At 37.2% G+C, this 18689-nt stretch overlaps 1 protein-coding gene across 1 annotated transcript in view; it reads left to right on the top strand.

Annotated features, from left to right (window-relative positions):
* XPR1 (xenotropic and polytropic retrovirus receptor 1) overlaps positions 1-18689 on the top strand; it is a 115811-nt gene that overhangs the window by 52938 nt on the left and 44184 nt on the right. The window contains exon 3 of the mRNA XM_080649108.1: positions 13075-13176. Coding sequence (XP_080505234.1) covers positions 13075-13176 — 102 coding nt within the window. The remainder of the gene's footprint in view (positions 1-13074; positions 13177-18689) is intronic.

Here is an 18689-nt window from a genome sequence, read left to right as displayed (position 1 = left end):
ACCACTGAATTTTTTTATATAGTGTCCTTATGTGAAACCTTGCTAACTTCATTTAATAGTTCTAGTGATGCTTTTATAGGGTACTGAGGATATGGTACATACATATTATATTGCCTGTGAATTAAAACTTAATTTTTTTCATTTATGATCCATATGCTTTATCTATATACTAGAGGCCCGGTGCACGAATTCGTGCACAAGTGGGGTCCCTCATCCTGGCTGGCAATTGGGGCCTATCAGGGATGCAGGAGGTAGGCTGGGGGGAGGGACTGCAGGAAGTTGGCTGTAAGAGTGCACTGACCACCATGGCGCAGCTCCTGCATTGAGCTATGATGTGCACTGACCACCAGGGGACAGACGCTCAACACAGGAGCTGCCCCCTGGTGGTCAGTGTTCTCCCACAGTGGGATCGCCACTCAGCTGACCATCGGGCGCCAGATGCCGGGCTCATGGCTGGCAAGCGCAGCTGCGGCGGCGCAAGCCTCTCTAGCCTCCGTGACAATGCTACTGAGCTGCAGCAGGCGCAGCAGGGCGGGATGAGTGGGAGTGGTGCCTGGCCTGGGCTCAGGCTCCTCCCTGGCCGCCTGCCGCTTCACGCACTACTACATCCCCTGAGGGGTCCCAGATTGTGAGAGGGTACAGGCCAGGCTGAGGGACCCCACTGTTGCACGAATCCATGCACTGGGTCTCTGTCTATACTAGTAAAAGGGTAATATGCTAATTAGACCAGATGTCTTCTGGACAAAGCCGGGGGCGTAGCCGGCCTGCAAACTACCCACAGCCCCTTGCCCAGGCTGCCCTGTGCCCCAGCAGGGACCCCCACCCCAATCAGGGCATGGCCAGCCTGAAAACCGCCAGCAGCCCCTTGCCCAGGCTGCCCTGTCCCAGCGGGGACCCCCCCCACCCGATCCGGGACCCCCTTCAGGGCAGGCCAGCCGGCCCCCACCCATGCACCAGGCCTCTGTCCTGTATAATAAATGGGTAATATGCAAATCGACCCTAATGGCAGAACGACTGCTGAACTAGTCAGTATAAGGCACACTGACCACCTCTTGGTCCCTTTCCCTGGCCAGCAGGCTCTGATTGCCTGATGGCCACCCGCTGTGGGGGCAGGGCCAGTGAGTGGGCAGGAACAGCCGACCTCTCGGTCCCTTCCTCTGGCCATCAGGCACCGATCACCCAATGGCAAACAGGGAACTGGGGGTAGGTGGCAGCAGTGGGCGGGGCCGGTGCAGGCAGCTGGGGAAGATGGCCCTGATCACAGGTCAGGCCTAGGGACCATACCTGTGCATGAATTTCGTGCATCGGGCCTCTAGAATTTTTATAATTGTTAATCCACAAGCTATGAGGCATTTCTTATTTATGTATCTTTTGTCTTAATTATTAGTAATTTCCTTAATTTGATATCATTATGATCAATTTTCTTCCTATTAGTAAATAGAGGAATACTTTAATATAGCTTTTCTAAGAAGGCCAATCATCAAAGCTTGAGTTTCACATCAGTACCTAATAAATAATACTTGGAATGAATTTATTAGAAAATGGAAGTTTCCAATTTTTACAGAAAACTGAAGCCATCTCTTTTAAGCTTCTTTTAAGCTGTATCTTTTACCTGCTACTGTTTAAAAATTTAGGACAGTTATTTTATGTTAGCAGATTTATTTTGTGAGCATTAACATTAGCTTTATAAATTAAATAGCAATAAAAGGGAAGTCAAACTTGCTGATAGCATTTTAAAATTTTCTTTGTGTTCTTCTAGAATATTATTGTTGTCACAGTGAATTACTATTTTATACATTTCCTGGAAAATTAAATATAGGTCACTTTCAGAGGTAGAATAATTTCAATGAACCAATAGTTCAGTTTGCAGTGGCAGACCCTCTATCCTATAAATAGAAAGAGCAAATGGCAGTAATTATTAAAATAAATCTCACCAGCATGTCTATAATTTTAAGTGTGTAAAGAATGTCACATAGTCATCTTTCATATAGACTATTGAAAATTGTTTCCATCAAGAAGGAAGAAGAACGGAAGAGTTAATGTCTAGGGGGAATAAATATGTCGCCCATAAGTCTGGTGATACGAGCTTGGACCCTTATAAATACAGAAAGCAATGTAATGATAGCATCATCTATGACACTTAGTAATGGAAAAAGAGAAAGGAGATAGTATGAGTATGAGGAAAATAAGATTGAAGCTAATTAACATTTACTTTCAGACTTGAATGCTAACCATGGCTGACAGAAGATGCAATGGGATGGAAAAGGAACTTTGGTTATAAAAAAAAAAAGAACAGAAGAAATGTGGCAAAATAAAGCATAGTAGTTAGCATAGATGACTAAATTTTAAAAAAGAATATTGTCTTCTTTTTTTTTGAATTATATGGTTAAATTTATTTGTTCTCTTTAAAATTATTTGGATATGAGAGTTTACCATAACATTAAACAGTATTGGTATCTTCCTATTCTTTTTTTTTTGGAAGTTCTAATACACTTTATTTTACAAAATAAATTCCAGTACACTAAAGGCTCTGAGAAATCCTAGGGAAAAATCACTTATCTTTGTGTTTGTTTTTTTTAAATTAATTTCTTTATTGATTAAGGTATCACATATTTGTCCTCATCCCCCCATTCCCATCCCAAACCCCTCCCCACGCATGCCCCCACCCCCCTGTTGTCCGTGACCACTGGTTAGGCTTATATGCATGCATACAAGTCCTTTGTTTGATCTCTTCCCCTTACCCCCACCCTCCCCTACCTTCCCTCTGAGGTTTGACAGTCTGATCGATGCTTCCCTGTCTCCAGGTCTGTTTTTGTTCATCAGTTTATGTTGTTCATTATTTCCCCTAGATGAGTGAGATCATGTGATACTAGAAATACTCTTATAAGAACCGAAAATGAGACAAGCAATAATGGTTATGCTGAGAGGCAAATGAATCAGTCTGTAGTGAGTTTCTTTCTGGGCCAACAGTTCTTTTGAGTCCCAATTTCAATGTCAAATAGTTCCTTATGTGTACATGTCAGCAATGATATTTCAGTTCTGGATGGTGGACAAATGGTGGTAATGCAGGTCCGACCCTCTCTGTTTTGGTCCTGGGCAACCTGCCGTGACGCACAGCTGCTGACTGCTAGTATGGCAAGGCGTCGTCAGCATCTTCCATCTCTGGAATGTTTCTCTGTGTCTTCATGGCTGGAGCAGTCCTGTCAATTCCTCTCTGTTGCAGGAATCCACATACATGGTCTTGGAGGTGTTTTCTGAAAATATACAAACATATTCTCGACCAAAAGTTAATAAAGGAATCTTTCCTATAAATTTGACTTGGGATCCTTTTTCATTTTTTGCCCAAACGATTTTTCTTTGGCTTGTTTTGACTTATCTTTATCTTTTCTGAGAGCTTTAACAATAGCAACTTCTTACCAAAAGTCTTATTAGAAAATATTAAATGTGAGTCTGAGGAGCACATAAACTTTGCTATAATAATCAAAGGCTCCTTATTCCACTGAATATATTCTAGCTTCTTAGCCATTTCAGATCCCTTCCTTTAGTAACTGGAGCCATTTCTCAATGTCTTTAAGACTCTAAACCAGCCTTGGGCAAACTACGGCCCGCAGGCCGGATCCCGCTGTTCTATCCGGTTCTCTTGCTCTCCCCTCCGCTCCTTTACTTTGAATTTATATTAGTTCACACAAACACTCCATCCATGCTTTTGTTCCGGCCCTCCAGTCCAGTTTAAGAACCCATTGTGGCCCTCGAGTCAAAAAGTTTGCCCACCCCTGCTCTAAACTATAGTTGCTTATAATGATTCTCAGAATCTTGCCCAAATAAAATTACTCCCCCTTATGTGAAAAAAAATTCTATGACTAAAGATTTCAATAAGTTCAGAAAAAACCCCACAATGCTTTTCTCTGGCTAACATTCAGTAAGTTCAGTCAGCTGCAGTCTGCTTGGGCTAATTTGTTCCAGGCATTCTGGAACAGGGCAGAATTGCTGTTGTATCCTTTCTCTTTACTTCAGAGACTTTAGCATTCTGAAGCAGTATGTCTTAAACTTTCTTTAAGGTAAATAAGTCACGAAGGCCCTAACCGGTTTGGCTCAGTGGATAGAGTGTCGTCCTGCGGACTCAAGGGTCCCAGATTTGATTCCGGTCAAGGGCATGTACCTTGGTTGCGGGCACATACCCAGTGGGGAGTGTGCTGGAGGCAGCTGATCGATATTTCTCTCTCATCGATGTTTCTGACTCTCTATCCCTCTCCCTCTCTGTAAAAAAATCAATAAAATATATTAAAAAAAATAAGTCATGAAGTATTTTAAGAAAAATAGAGATGTCTCCTGGGATCTATAACATTTTACATTTTGTTTCAGAAGGAATTTCTTATAGTTTGTAAACTTCTAGTTAAGAAGGCCAGTTTTAGGGGTTTCTGATTTCCTTTGTGTCTTTATTTTTTTGTCTTGGGAACTCATTTTGAATAGTGTTTGTCCTTTTCTACAGAATTCCCACCCTGTTGCTTCCTAGAAATATTGTATGAATTTATATTTTAATGGCTTTTTTTTCTTAATTTGATGTTTTTTTCATGTTAAACCAAAAGATCTAATTTTCTTATTAAAGAGTCATTGAGGTACTAAAACATGTTCAGGGTTAAACATGGGAAGATGTGGAACTGCATGATTTTAATTTTCAGTCAGTCATTGGAAGAGTCTCTTTATTAGTAGCTGCTTTTCTTGTCTAATTTGAAGATACTGAATGGTCTAGAACAGTGGTTGGCAAACTCATTAGTCAACAGAGCCAAATATCAACAGTACAACGATTGAAATTTCTTTTGAGAGCCGAAAACCAACTTCTGTGCATGGGCCACGAAGTTTCAATTGCACTGTACGTGCGGACGCACGTGGTATTTTGTGGAAGAGCCACACTCAAGGGGCCAAAGAGCTGCATATGGCTCGCGAGTCACAGTTTGCCGACCACTGGTCTAGAATATTAAGGAGGAGGGATGCATATAAAACCCTGGCTTTGAGAGAATTTAAGCTAAGAACTTTTTTTTAGTTGGTATGTTGCTATAAAATTTGGAAATATTGGGGAAAATTCTCAACAAAGATGTAGTTTCTGGATCTTAAGAATTAACAAAGAGCGAAACATACTTTTGTTTATATCTGACTGGAATATTGATGTTATGTTTATTATAAATGCTTTCTGTCCTCAGTTACATGCTTGTTACTTTAGAGAGAAATGAAATAGTTACATAGTCATAGTTACCTGAAAGCTTTATTCCTGAATAAGTAACCAGAGTCCTTATAATTATTATGGTTCACTTTTGTACTCACCTTAACAAAAAAATAAAGGACTGAACATTCATTTAAACCAATATTATTCATTTTGGAGTAATCATCAGATATTTTGTATTTGTTTGGTTGATAGTAACTCCAATCTTGATAATATGTATAACCTGTTGTTTTGCAGAAGTGAAAAAAGAACTATGATTAATAATAATTTAGCTAATGGTAGATTTAACTAGATAGATTTGATTAACAAAGTAGCTTTAAATAATGGCATATACTTTCCATTTATATGAAATAATTAATTAGGCTAACAGAATTAGCAAATGGAAGACCTTATTTGAAGAATAGGTAATTCTTGTGAAAATATAGTCGTCTATACAAATTAGTATTTTGTCATGTTGGTTAAATAAAGAACAGTGCTGAGAAAAAGTTCTTTTTTTTACTGCCCTTGAGGGGAATTAATTTCCAGATCTTTCATATATACTAATTCCTGAAATTGTTTTCCCTGAGTAATTGCCAGCGGTTAAGGAGTCCCCTTTCAAATGCCTTTCCCTGATTTTATAAAGTAAAACCTTGTCTCTTACTAAATCTGAATTTTATGATGCTTGCCTCTCTGACTCTCAACAAAGGATATGGTTCGACTTTATGATGGTACAAAAGCAATACTCAGTGGAAACGATACTTTAAATTTTGCTATTTTCCTGGTCAAGTGATATATGGTACAATACTCTCTTGTGATGCTGGCAGTGGCAGTGACAGAGATGACTGCCTAGCTGTAGGCTAATGTAAGTGTTCTGAGCACATTTAAGGTAGGCTAGGCTAAGCTATGATGTTTGATAGGGTAGGTATATTAAATGTATTTTCTGCTTAGATATTTTCAATCTACAATGGTTTATTGGGATGTAACCCCATTGTAAGTCAAGGAGCACCTGTAGTTTGAAATACTTAATACTTAGTATAGGTGTTGAGAAAGTAAGTGATGAACAGTAACATCCTTTTGCAGTCAAATTATTTTCAATTGTTGGTTTTTAATGAAGTTTATATATTATTAAAAGTTTTAATAATAGATCCCTATGTAATTTTTGCAAAACACTTGGAGTATTGACATTGCTACAACAAACGTTCATTCTTATCTACTCACTCATTTATGTGAACAAGTTTTCTCAGCACTTACATCTCTAGGATAAAAATAAGAATAGCAGTGCTTGCTAATGGTCTCATTCTACAGTATTCATAATATTCTAGCAAATAATGTAATATTTATCATTTGAGCAAATAATGTAATATTTATTACTCTAGCAGTAATGTAATATTTATCAATAGGTATATGAACTAATTGGGAGAGAAAGCTCTATCCATTTAAATACGAGACTTATTTTTAAATTCCCAATAAAATTTTACTTGTTATATTTAATATTTATCAAAGTTTATTATGTATTTATGTTGTGCTGATGTAGTGTGTTCTAATAATTGTAATGATAGCTCAATGTAAAAGAAAATTTATTATTTAGGGCTTTATAACTAGGAAAGTTTTTGTATGTAAATTTTAATTTATATTTAATGGCTAGGAAGTATGATAGTATCATCAATAAATAACTTTCAAACTTAAAAAAATATGTTAGAATAACTTCTGTAATGTTAATATAATGGAAATACAAGTTCAAGAAGGAAACAAAATAATATAAAATTTCCAGCTGTTAACTTCTTTTTATGTATTTGATAATGAATGATGGTGGTTATCATATTACTATGACATTTAAATTCTACTAGCTAAATTTAAAACAGTCACTTTAATAAATGCAAATAATTACAATGCATCAGAAATTACATTATAACTGTTTAAAATGTTGAAATCTTTTGTTATAACTTAAAAATATGCAGGATGGTTTTTCAAAAATTTTTTAGAGATTACAAAAGCAAAACACAATTGAAAACACTGGCGTATGCCACTTGTTTTACTATTGAATTGTGCCCTTGTTGGAATTGTTTTATTATTTCAGTTGTTGGTGGTTTTTTGCCTAGCAGACATTGGTAAATTTTCATTGGGGTGATAAATAGTTTCAATTGTATCAGCTAGTGCCGGTGAGAATAATTTTTTCTCAATTATATATTACGAATGTGAATTAATTGTAGTTCTACCAGAACTATTTTAAAAGCACATTTAGTTTAACTCATATGATGAAATCTCAAGATAGATTAGGAAATCTTATTTAGGACCACTTCAGTCTAGTTGGATTCAGCATGTTTTGCAGAAATTAGCAGCTTTAATTATGGAATATAAAATTTGGAGTTAGGTGAGCACATAGAGATTGCCTATTCAAATGCCCTTGTTTGTCAAAGAGAAAAGCACAGAGCCAGTCAGTCACTTACTCAAGTTAATACAGGTAGTTGGCAACAGAACCATGTCCAATCTGTCACTAAAACCTATTCATTTTTACCACCAGAATATCTCTTGACTTTCTCCGCTTCTTTATCTCCAGTGCCCTCACCCTAGTTCAGGCTATCATGACCTCTCATGATATCTGTACTACATCTGATTGGTCTCCCCATAGCTCCTCATTTACAAAGTATATCTGATCATAATTATTCCTGTACTTAAAATCCTTCAAAAATGTCTCCTTGGTCATAGAAAATAGGTTAGTCCCTAAGTGATCAGACACCTGCTTGCCTGTCTATGTTTAACTGACACCATTGTCCCCCTTACTCCCTGGATTCCAGTCACATAGGTCTCTTCAGTTTCTCACATGTACCATGCCCCTCCCTCCCTCCCTGCTCTTCTTCCCCTTCCTTCCCTATCTTTATTTTTAAGAGTGCTACATATGTCCTTCTCTTTTTCCCCTCCACCCAGTTCCCGCCCTGTCCCTGATCTTCACCACCCTATTGTCTGTGTCCATGGACAATGCATCCCTCTGAGATTCATCAGTCTGTTCCATGTTTCCATGCCTCTGGTACTTATTTATTTTTCATTTAAATTGACATACAGTATTATATTAGTTTCAGGTATACAGCATAGTGATTCAATATTTATATACCTTACAAAATGATTACCAAAGTAAGTCTATTAATCACCTGTCACCATACATAGTTATTACGATGTTATAAACTCTAATCCCTATGCTGTACATTACATTACCATGGCTTATAACTGAAAGTTTGGATTTCTTAATCCCCTCTTTCCCCTTTTTCACCCTTCCTCCCCTTTGGCAACCATCAATTTGTTGTCTGTATCTTCTACACTGTAAGGAAAGCTTTGGAGCAGCAGTCGCTTAACCAGGGTCCTCGGACCACTGGTGGTCCACGAGGTCCGAAAGGTTCGCTACTGCTGTTCTACAGCATCTTGTTATATATTGTTTCTGTTGCTTGGAGCGCTTCTGCTGTTCTAGCCAATGCCTACTTAGCCTTCAGATTTCCTCACTTCTTCAGAGGTGAGATTCCCACATGTAAAGTATTTGAAGAAGCTAATAATGGTTTTAAAGGATTGTTTTTTGAGAGATTATATGTAGAAGATGACACTGATGGTATAAAAATAAAAGAATTCCTGAAAATTGCTGTAAAAAGCACTTGATGATGGCTGCTATGCAGTAGGACTATTTTTTACCTTGATTAGTACTCTTAGGATTATTTGCTGTTAACTTAGTAATTTTGAGGGAGGATGAGAAAGAAATTGCCTGTCATCCACAAATGCGAGGTAAAGATAAGATTATAATAGAAATGACAAAAATCTTTGCCTCATTTTCTCTCCTTAGTATGACTGACTCAATTAATATTTAACTGAGAGCAAAGAGTTCTGTGAGTCATACTTAACAAATTCTAGATTTTTTTACCCCTTTGTCTTCCTTTTTTTCCTGTTGATGCTAATCTTATAATTGTTGATAATACATTCTTGCTGAAATTTGCACTTATTTATGCTGGCGTTCTTTTAACTAGGCTTAGTCTTTTGTGACTAATTATTAAATTCATGTGAAGTTCATTTTCATAGTCAGCTAGGGCTGCCATAACAATACCATAGGCTGGGTACCTTAAACAACAGAAATTTATGTTCTCACAATTCTAGAGACTTGAAGTGCAAGATCAAGGTGCTGGCTTTTCTGGTAAGGCCCCTCTTCCTGGCGTGCAGAGGGCTTTCCTGCTGTTTCTCACATGGCCTGTTGTCAATGTGCACATCTAGAGAAGAAGATAGGGAGGGAGAGGTGTGTCTTTTCCTATTGGAATAAGGCCCTATCATTATGACTTCATTCAATCTTAATTATCTCCTCAACGGACCTGTCTCCAAATAAAGTCACACTGGGGATTAGGGATTCAACATATAAATTGGTGTTGGTAGTGCACAATTCAGCCCATACACTCATGTAACACATAGTAGTCATTTTGATATTCTTTATTTTATACTAGAGGCCTGGTGCATGAAAAGTCATGCACTGTAGGGGGGTCCCTCAGCCCAGCCTGCTCCCTCTCACAGTCCGGGAGCCCTCAGGGGCAGGAGGTGACCTGGCGATCAGGGGAAGGTGATGCCCCATCACACCTCTGCTGCTTCCACTGCCGGCAGCACAAGCCTCGGCCGGCCCTAGTTACCTGAACCTTGGGTGGCCCTGGGTGGCTGGGCAGCTGACATCCGAGGCTTGTCTGCACCTCAGGCCGGCCCTGGGCGTCTGGGGGGGGCTGAGGGTGGGTCCGGCCACACTGTGCGCCTGCCCATACCCCTGGCGGGGCTGAAAGGACGGGGGACTCCGGCGGGACTGAGGGGACTGGGCGCCGCCATCTTGTGGCTATGGGCGCTGCCATCTTTGTGACGGTGTTATGGTCAATTTTCATATTCCCTCTTTATTAGATAGGATTATTTTAAAGTTGCATTTATTTGATGTCTGGGATGTTGAAGATTTTTTTATTTATTCATTGGCCATTTGTATTTTTTTAATGAATTACTCTAATTGACCTAGTTGTCTTATGGAATATCTTTACAAATTTTTAAAAAAATGTGTTTTGCATGTGAATCCTTTATTTGAAATGTTTCAGATTTGTTTTCCCTTGTCTAGTTTTGTCTTTTAACTTAGCTTTTGGTATCATGTGGCATGAAGATATTTCATTTTGTGAGAATGCCAGTCATTCCCTTTATGACCTCCTTTTTGTATAGTGTTTAGGAAGACTTTTCCCATGCAGAATTATTTAATTTTTTTCTAGTATTTTATAATATTGTTTTTTTAAAACTCCATTTGGAGTTTATTTAAATGGATGGTCAGTGTATCCAACCCTATTTGTTATATAGTACATTATTTTCTCAATGATTTGAAGCCACCTTTATCTTAATCTAAATCTCTATGTATATACAGATTTATTTCTGGACACTGTTTTCTGTTCTTTTCATTGTGTTTTTCTCATTCCTTTACCAACAGTGCACTTCTGATTGTGCTTAGTTGCTATGTCTTTTGAAATCTGAAAGGACTATAACATTTTTCTTCATTTAATTTATTTTGCATAGCTATTCTTGCTATTTTTATCTATAGTTTTACTTTCTCTTTTCTCTGTTTGCTGTTACTTCTTAGTATTGTAACCTTACTCATCCCTCTTCTGACTTGTGGCTATTAAGTTATATGTGAATTAGAAAAGTAAATAACAGACTGCTGGTACTTTAGATAAAATACTCTCTAAATTGAGGAAATGAAGAATTCACTTGAGATTGATTTATGGGTAGAATGTTCTTCCTTTGTAAAAAGAAATTTATTACATATGTTTTAGTTTCTCAGAGGCTTAGATTTTTTTCATTTCTAGGTTCTTAGTAATATTTTAAATAGTTGAAGTTGCTGAATATGCAGTCTATATAAACATTAATATATAGAGTTAAAGTTATTTTTAAAACAGAAGCTATGTTTTAATTACTTTGCTGAACAACTTTGTTTATTTCTGTCATGTTAGGTTAATGAAAGTTGTCTGTTAATAGGGAAACAAGTAAGTTTGACCAAGTCCATTTTTTGCTTCAGGGTTTTCTTTCCTAGGAATACAAAAGAGAATAAAAGAAAAAAGAAAAAAAAAGTAGGTAATTAAGTAGAATAAGGTATTACTCTTATTTTAAATCAGCTATGGCCAGATGCTATTATAAAAGCATCCGTTACCATGGAGCATCTTTAACTCAAGGTCAGCTTTATATTTTGAAAAAATAATTCTCAGTGGACTTGGGTAGCTATAGCCTTTATTGTACCTAATTGTTGTGCTTACATGAGGAACTTAAAGTGGCATCCCTTTTTTAGTGCAAAAATCAATAGAATCCTGCATTATCTCTTCATTCTAAAGCATAAGAAAGAGAAATAGATGTATATAAATAAAAGTTAACGTTTTGTGTAATATTAATTTTTTTACATTTTTGTTATTCTAATTAAGTGAATGGAATCCACTTGTTTTTTAGAACTTAATTTTAAGCGTTTATTTTTAAAAAATATCTCTGATACTGTGAATTTGTATGTATATATGTGTGTGCTGAGTAGTACACAGGGAAATACTATTTCTCTTATTCCTGCACAGGTAAATGATTTAAGGGTTTCTGGGATTGCACAAAGATTTGGGGCATCTTTGGGACATAAAAGCACCTATACTTTGTCTAAACATTTCAGGCTTAGAGTGCCCCAGAGATCCAGAAATAGTATGGTTCTATATTGTGATTAGTATCTGGAGCAGCCTTGGGCAAACTACGGCCCGCAGGCCGGATCCCGCTGTTCTATCCGGTTCTCTTGCTCTCCCCTCCGCTCCTTTACTTTGAATTTATATTAGTTCACACAAACACTCCATCCATGCTTTTGTTCCGGCCCTCCGGTCCAGTTTAAGAACCCATTATGGCCCTCGAGTCAAAAAGTTTGCCCACCCTTGATCTGGAGTCTAGTCAGACCTCACTTGGGCAAGAAACATACCCTTTTAGGCTTGGGATTTCCTGAATCTGCAAATATTTGTTCTTATGGGGTTTAGTAAATCAACATGCTATATGTCAGAACTCATACAATGGATTCAGCCTACAGAGACTTACATTGATTGGTGCACACAGTATTTTTTTAATATCTAGATTTATGGCTTCTCCTGAAAATTTTGAAGATCTCACAACCTGGGCTCCATATCACCACATGGCAGCAACTAACTGAATGGACATGTGCTCTCCAATTTGCCAGAGTCCATACCACTGCTTATCCTAAACGTGGCAGTTGCCATTTATCACCACACTTGCACTATCACCCACTTTGCTCCTTTCATTTATGTTCCTACACAGCATCTGAAGGTTTGGAAGATCTAATTTATAACTATCAGTCTACATCTCTTTTTCTGTGTCTGGGGCAGCTAAAGTGACAATGAATAAATAGCAATCTAATATTGTTAGAACAGTCAACTCATTTTTTTTTCAGAAACATATGACATATTCATATCTTCATTTTCTCTTGCATTTTCCCCCTGAAATATTTTATCTACTCTTTTGCAGAATCCTACTCATTTCAATTGCCAACACCTTGAATCTTCCTTGACACCCCTGTCTACAGTAGTGTGTTCCTCTTCTAAAGTCTTAAAACACTTATTTTCTCCACCACAATAAATTTATTATGGGAGAGGTTTAGAGAGTCTTATTCAATTATAAAATAAATAATTGTGTTTCTGTGAAGTGGCTTTTGATTAGTCTTAATACGGTTCACACTTTATTTTTTTTTCCAAATAAATCCAAATATTATTTTCATCTTGAAGACTTAAGAAAAGTAACTTTAAATTTTATTTCCCTAGTTTTCAAATTGGCCTTCAGACATTAAATTCAAATAATGTTTTTCTTGCTTTCAGTTACAGATGAGGACACAGTAAAGAGGTATTTTGCCAAGTTTGAAGAAAAATTTTTCCAAACCTGTGAAAAGGAACTTGCCAAAATCAACACATTTTATTCAGGTGAGTGGTTTCTTGGTGCAACATACAAAAGACAACTTCTGCTGCTAAGGAAGGAGAAACGTCATTGTTTAAACTTTTGGTCATCATTTTAAAACGGGGGTTTGTTTTCCTTGTTATACTGCACTTAAGGGATATTTTCTTTAGCTGAGGTGGGAACACATCTGGTACCTCAGTGTTTAAGTCTTACCACCGGTTGACAACCGCAGGCCTACATGTTCTTGTAGTTGCAAGGATTTGGGATCTCGTTGTGAAGCAGTATCTTGATAGAGCTTCATTGTAGCCCAGTCTAAAGCTTTAAAGGGTCAGAAACTTTGTTTTATAATTTCTTTCAGAGCTGAGTTACAGTTTCAGCTTTTTAATTATGACAGTTTTATTATCCACCCCCCCTTGCATTGCACAACACTCATATGTATCTCTCTAGAGCTCACAGTTTGCAGATTGGCTTTTACAAGATGCTAATTGAAGTTGAGAAGAAAATATTAAAACTTATGTTTATTTATATCTTACTCTTTTAAATTTTGTTTTTAATATATGTTTACTCCCCCCTTTTTTAACATCTATTTGTTGTCTCCCAGAGCTCAAGTTCCTTGACTCCCTCAGCACCTCCCAGAATGACTTCCTTCTTCTTCAGTCATTTTAACCACTTGGTCCCTATACTTTTACTCCCTTTACCCTTATTGCCTTGTAATGCTCCTGCCTAGTGAAACTCCCAATTGTGGACCAGTAAGCCATTTGCCGTCTTCATGTGTACCCATGAGCTGCTTAGGACGGCTGGGGGAAAAAATCATATAGCAGAACAAATTTGAATCACTATAAATTCATTTTGGGATTCTTAACTGTGTCCCCAAAGCTGCGGGTGGGTCCTAATCAATTCCTTTTCTATGCTCCAAAGTGCTCTTCTAAACCCTACACCATTCTTTTGAGTTCTCTGAACCCAACATCTTCCCCATCATGCTGATTAACCTCTTACTTTACAAATAAAAATAAAGGCCTTCAATTCCTGTTGGTGTATAATACTTAGGTAGATCTATGCCACTCACTCCCCCTAGATACCTATAGACATTCTTACCCTTATTAATTTTCCTCCAGTCATCGTAGAAAAGATATCCCTCTTCAAGTCTATGGCAAATCTCTACAACTACTGATTGAATTTCAGTTTCTATAGACCTTGATCTAGTAATTATCTTCTCTAAGAATTATTGGATAAATGCATTGTTAATTTTCCTTTTTGCTGGTTTTGTCTCCTTAACCAGTCACTCCCTTCAAATAAAGAATAAACAGTAAGGGAAGTGACTATCTTAACTCTGTGTCCTCCTCCTTATCTTTCATTGATGACTGGACTTCTTTCTAGGTGGAGGGAACAGTTTATGCAAAGGCACATGGCCGTTAATGGACATGGCATATATACATGTCCTCCTCACTCATTATAAACACCTAGAAGGCAGACAAAATAGAAATATTATTGCCCAGCCAATGTGGCTCAGTAGTTGAGTGTCAACCCAAAAACCAAAAGGTCACCCATTTGAATTCTGGTCAGGGCACATGCCCAGGTTGTGGGCTCTATCCCCAGTAGGGGTGTGCCAGAGGCAGCTAGTTGATGATGTTCCTGTCTCATCAGTAATTCTATTTCTCTATCTCTCTCCCTTCCTCTCTCTCTAAAACTCAACAAAGCATTTTTTTTTTAAAAAGGAAATATTATTTGAAACCATGCAAATGGATAAATTTTAATCAAGGGGAAGATGTACAAAAGGAATAACAATTTTCAAGGACAAAGATCATTTCCATAATCAGGAGGTAGGAGAATAAAGGGGAACCCAGTATTGTAGACAGCCATGTAATATAGACTGAGGAAGAGGAGATTAAAGAGGAAGGATTTGCAGTGGAAAGAGTGTTGAGATTGAGAAAAGGCCATTGTATATGATCTAAGGCTATAAATGAAAAACAAATGAGGTCAAAATTAATAGCATTTTCTTTTACTATTATTTTTTGGGGGTGCATTTCTAAGCCCAACTCTAAATGGATAATTTAGATCACAAAGAAGAGTTAATTGTTCTTAGTTCACCAAGAAAAATAAATATCTACTCTTAACAATAGATAAATACCTTTTATATTTTTTTAGTTACACATAGATATGTGTGTTTTGTGTGTTTACATGCATCTGTAAATGTGTGTATATATGTAATATATTTAAATAATTTTTTCATGGAACAATACTTATTCATACTACTTATGATTTATTCTATTTTTCATATTTAATTATTTCTATTTATTTTTAAAATCCTGATTTATGATACACTGAATTGCTTTTGTAACCCCATATTGGAATAAACCCTCAGTTTGAAAAATGATATCTTAGACTTGTTACTTTTTAAAAACAATTGTAGGCTTTCTATTAAAAATTTGGGGGCTGTGCCAAAACCGGTTTGGCTCAGTGGATAGAGCGTCGGCCTGCGGACTGGGAGGTCCCGGGTTCGATTCCGGTCAAGGGCATGTAACTTGGTTGCGGGCACATCCCCAGTAGGGGGTGTGCAAGAGGCAGCTGATCGATGTTTCTCTCTCATCGATGTTTCTGACTATCTATCCCTCTTCCTTCCTCTCTGTAAAAAATCAATAAAATATATTTAAAAAAAAAAATGGTAGATCTTCATAAGAAGAAAGGAAATTAATAAAGAATCATTTAAAAAAAAAAAAAAAAAAAAAAATTTGGGGGCTGTGATTTAACGACTTCCTTTTTCTATGTGGCAGGGCCATCAAGGCATGTCTCTTGATGTCATCACAGAGTAGATACAAATTAATAGTCTTCAGACTGACTTTTTGCCAGGTCAGGAAGTGATGGGTAATATGAAGACATGATTGACAGAAATAAAATTTGGCACTTGTCCAGACAGTATCATTTTTCTCCTTAGTTAGCTGCCTTTTTCATGTCAGATTGTCTTGTAACTGCAATCTTCAGACACTAGGATACATGAGAAACTATAAATAATACAGAGGTGAGTTCAGCTTACTAGTATACACCTATCTCCTCCACTCACATCTCATAGAAATATTTCATGGCTAGCTAAAATGGTCATTTTTAAGTGAGATATAATCTTGACTGAAACTTAGTACTCCAAGCAAATACTATAAAAGCCAAGCAAACAAAACAGAATAAACACTACTAAAATGTGGATATTTATTTTCACACCAATTCTATTATCTACCAATTATATTTTAGATTTTTGACCCTTATTATTTTTTTTTAGAAGAAGTTTACCATTTAACTTTCCTAGGTGTCCATATATACTTGCTTATAAAATGAGCAAATTGATTCCCAGCCTTCTAGGGTTCCACATGTGAGGAGTCTGAAGCTATTTTAAAGTTTCAGAAAACCTGATGTAAGTTATTTTATTGATCTTTATTTTTTACTACATATATTTGGTTAACAAGATAGGGGTATTTATTTAGATTTATAGGTAAAAATCTTTTAATATTTGAAGACCCTGGGAGGAGAGGGTAATTTTTTAAAGAACTGGTCCTTTTTGGTGATACCATTGCTAATCATTGGCCTAGAAGTCTCCCAGGTCTCTTTCAACACTAAAAGTGGTATCAGTCTTGAAGGCTATAATGTTAGAAACCTTTTTTGTGGTGACTAGTTATGTCCTTTTCCATTGGTAATTCTAAACACTTCATGTTACATGTTCCTCTTTGCTTGAGCTAGTTTGCTTTCTCTTTCTATTCAAACTATTTAGCTTTTCAGCAGTGTTTTTATGTGCCTAAATTTAAAAATCTTAGAATATCAATCTGTTGCTTTTAATATTCCACAATTAAGACAGGAGAACCCTTTCTTTTTCTTGTTTGGACTGTCTTTAATAGCTAAGAGCTTTTTCCTTTGTTTCTAAACAATTTCAGTTTTTTTCTGGCCTGTCCTAATTTTTGGCTTCAATTATTATATTAGGAACTCATAGTAGTGTTATGTATTTTCCTTTTCTTTATTAAAAAGAAGGGATAGAAGGAGGGAATTTAGGAGATTGCAGTAGGAAAATTATGGCAGTAGAAACAGATTTCTTTTTAAAAATATATATATATTTTTATTGATTTCAGAGAGGAATGGAGAGGGAGAGATAGAAACATCAATGGTGAGAGAGAATCATTAATCAGCTGCCTTCTGAAGGCCCCTCACTGGGGACCAAGTCTGCAACCCAGGCATATGTCCTGACTGGGAATCAAACCGTGACCTCCTGGTTCATAGTTGACGCTCAACCACTGAGCCACACCAGCCTGGCCAGATTTCTTTCTTTGTTTCTTTTTAATATATCTTTACTAATTTCAGAGAGGAAGGAAGAGGGAGATCAAGATAGAAACATCAATGATGAGGATCATTGATTGCCTCCTGTATGCCCCTACTGGGAACGAGCCCACAACCCAACATGTGCCCTTGACTGGAATCAAACCCAGGGCCCTTCAGTCCACAGGCTGGCGCTCTGTCCACTGAATCAAACCAGATAGGACCAGATTTATTTCTTGTCTGTTAAATATTTTCAGGCTTTATATAAATGCAAGACCAGTTGATAATAGTTACTCAGAACTATTCCTATTATACAGTTGCTAGAGGCCCATTGCACAATATTCATGCAAGAATAGGCCTTCCTTCCCCTGGCTTCACTCCCAGCCACCCGGGAGCCGGCAAGTCCCCGCTCCCGGCCCACCTGGGAGCTGGCAAGTCCTCGCTTCTGTCCAGAGCACCACTCCTGTAGCTCCCTCTGCCGTCCCCTCTCCCCCTCATAGCAGGCGTCCAGCCCTTCCCAGTGGCTCCACGCCTGCATATGCAAATTACCTGCCATCTTTGTTGGATTAATTTGCATACTCACTCTGTTGGCTGTGGGCGTAGCGGAGGTACAGTTGATTTACATGTTTGTCTATTATTAGGTAAGATTCCTATAATCCTGTCATACAGTGTCTTGCTATGTGTTTACTTTTCTTTATTTTTATTGAATTTTAGATACTGTATATTGTTTTACCACTATGTGTAATGAAACGTAAGAATCTCTTTCACTGAAATACTAAATGTTCCTTTTACAAATGATTATATGTATCTAGTACCCCACATATGACAGGTTTTGTTCTTTGCTTATATGTGTGGTAAAAATGTGGATTAAGTCTATTTTTAATTAATTAGGATAAAATTCCCATTTCTTCCTACATCATGAATATCTTGAATCTTGAGTTCATTACAACAGAATCAGCTACTTAAGAGCTATTAAAAGATGGGGGTAGAGAGAAAGTTAGTTAAAGCAGTCAGCCTGACTTGCTTTCTTGTTAATGCATCTCATAAAAATTAGAATTATTTATATATCCACAGTATATTATACTTTCTCCCATTTTGTTAAAAAAAGTGATTGATAGTTAAAAAAATCAAGCCATGTGAAACCAACTTCATTTATTCTTTCTGCTTACCTCCTCCTTCCCTTCTTTCTTTTCTCTGCCTTGTTTCTCCTTACCCCCCAGACCCTGGCAACCACTAATCTACTTTCTAT

The sequence above is a fragment of the Plecotus auritus genome (assembly GCF_963455305.1).
Source record: "Plecotus auritus genome assembly, chromosome: 12".
Lineage (NCBI taxonomy): Eukaryota > Metazoa > Chordata > Mammalia > Chiroptera > Vespertilionidae > Plecotus > Plecotus auritus.
The sequence above is the reverse complement of the archived record's forward strand: the minus strand, read 5'-3'. Positions and strand labels throughout refer to the sequence as shown.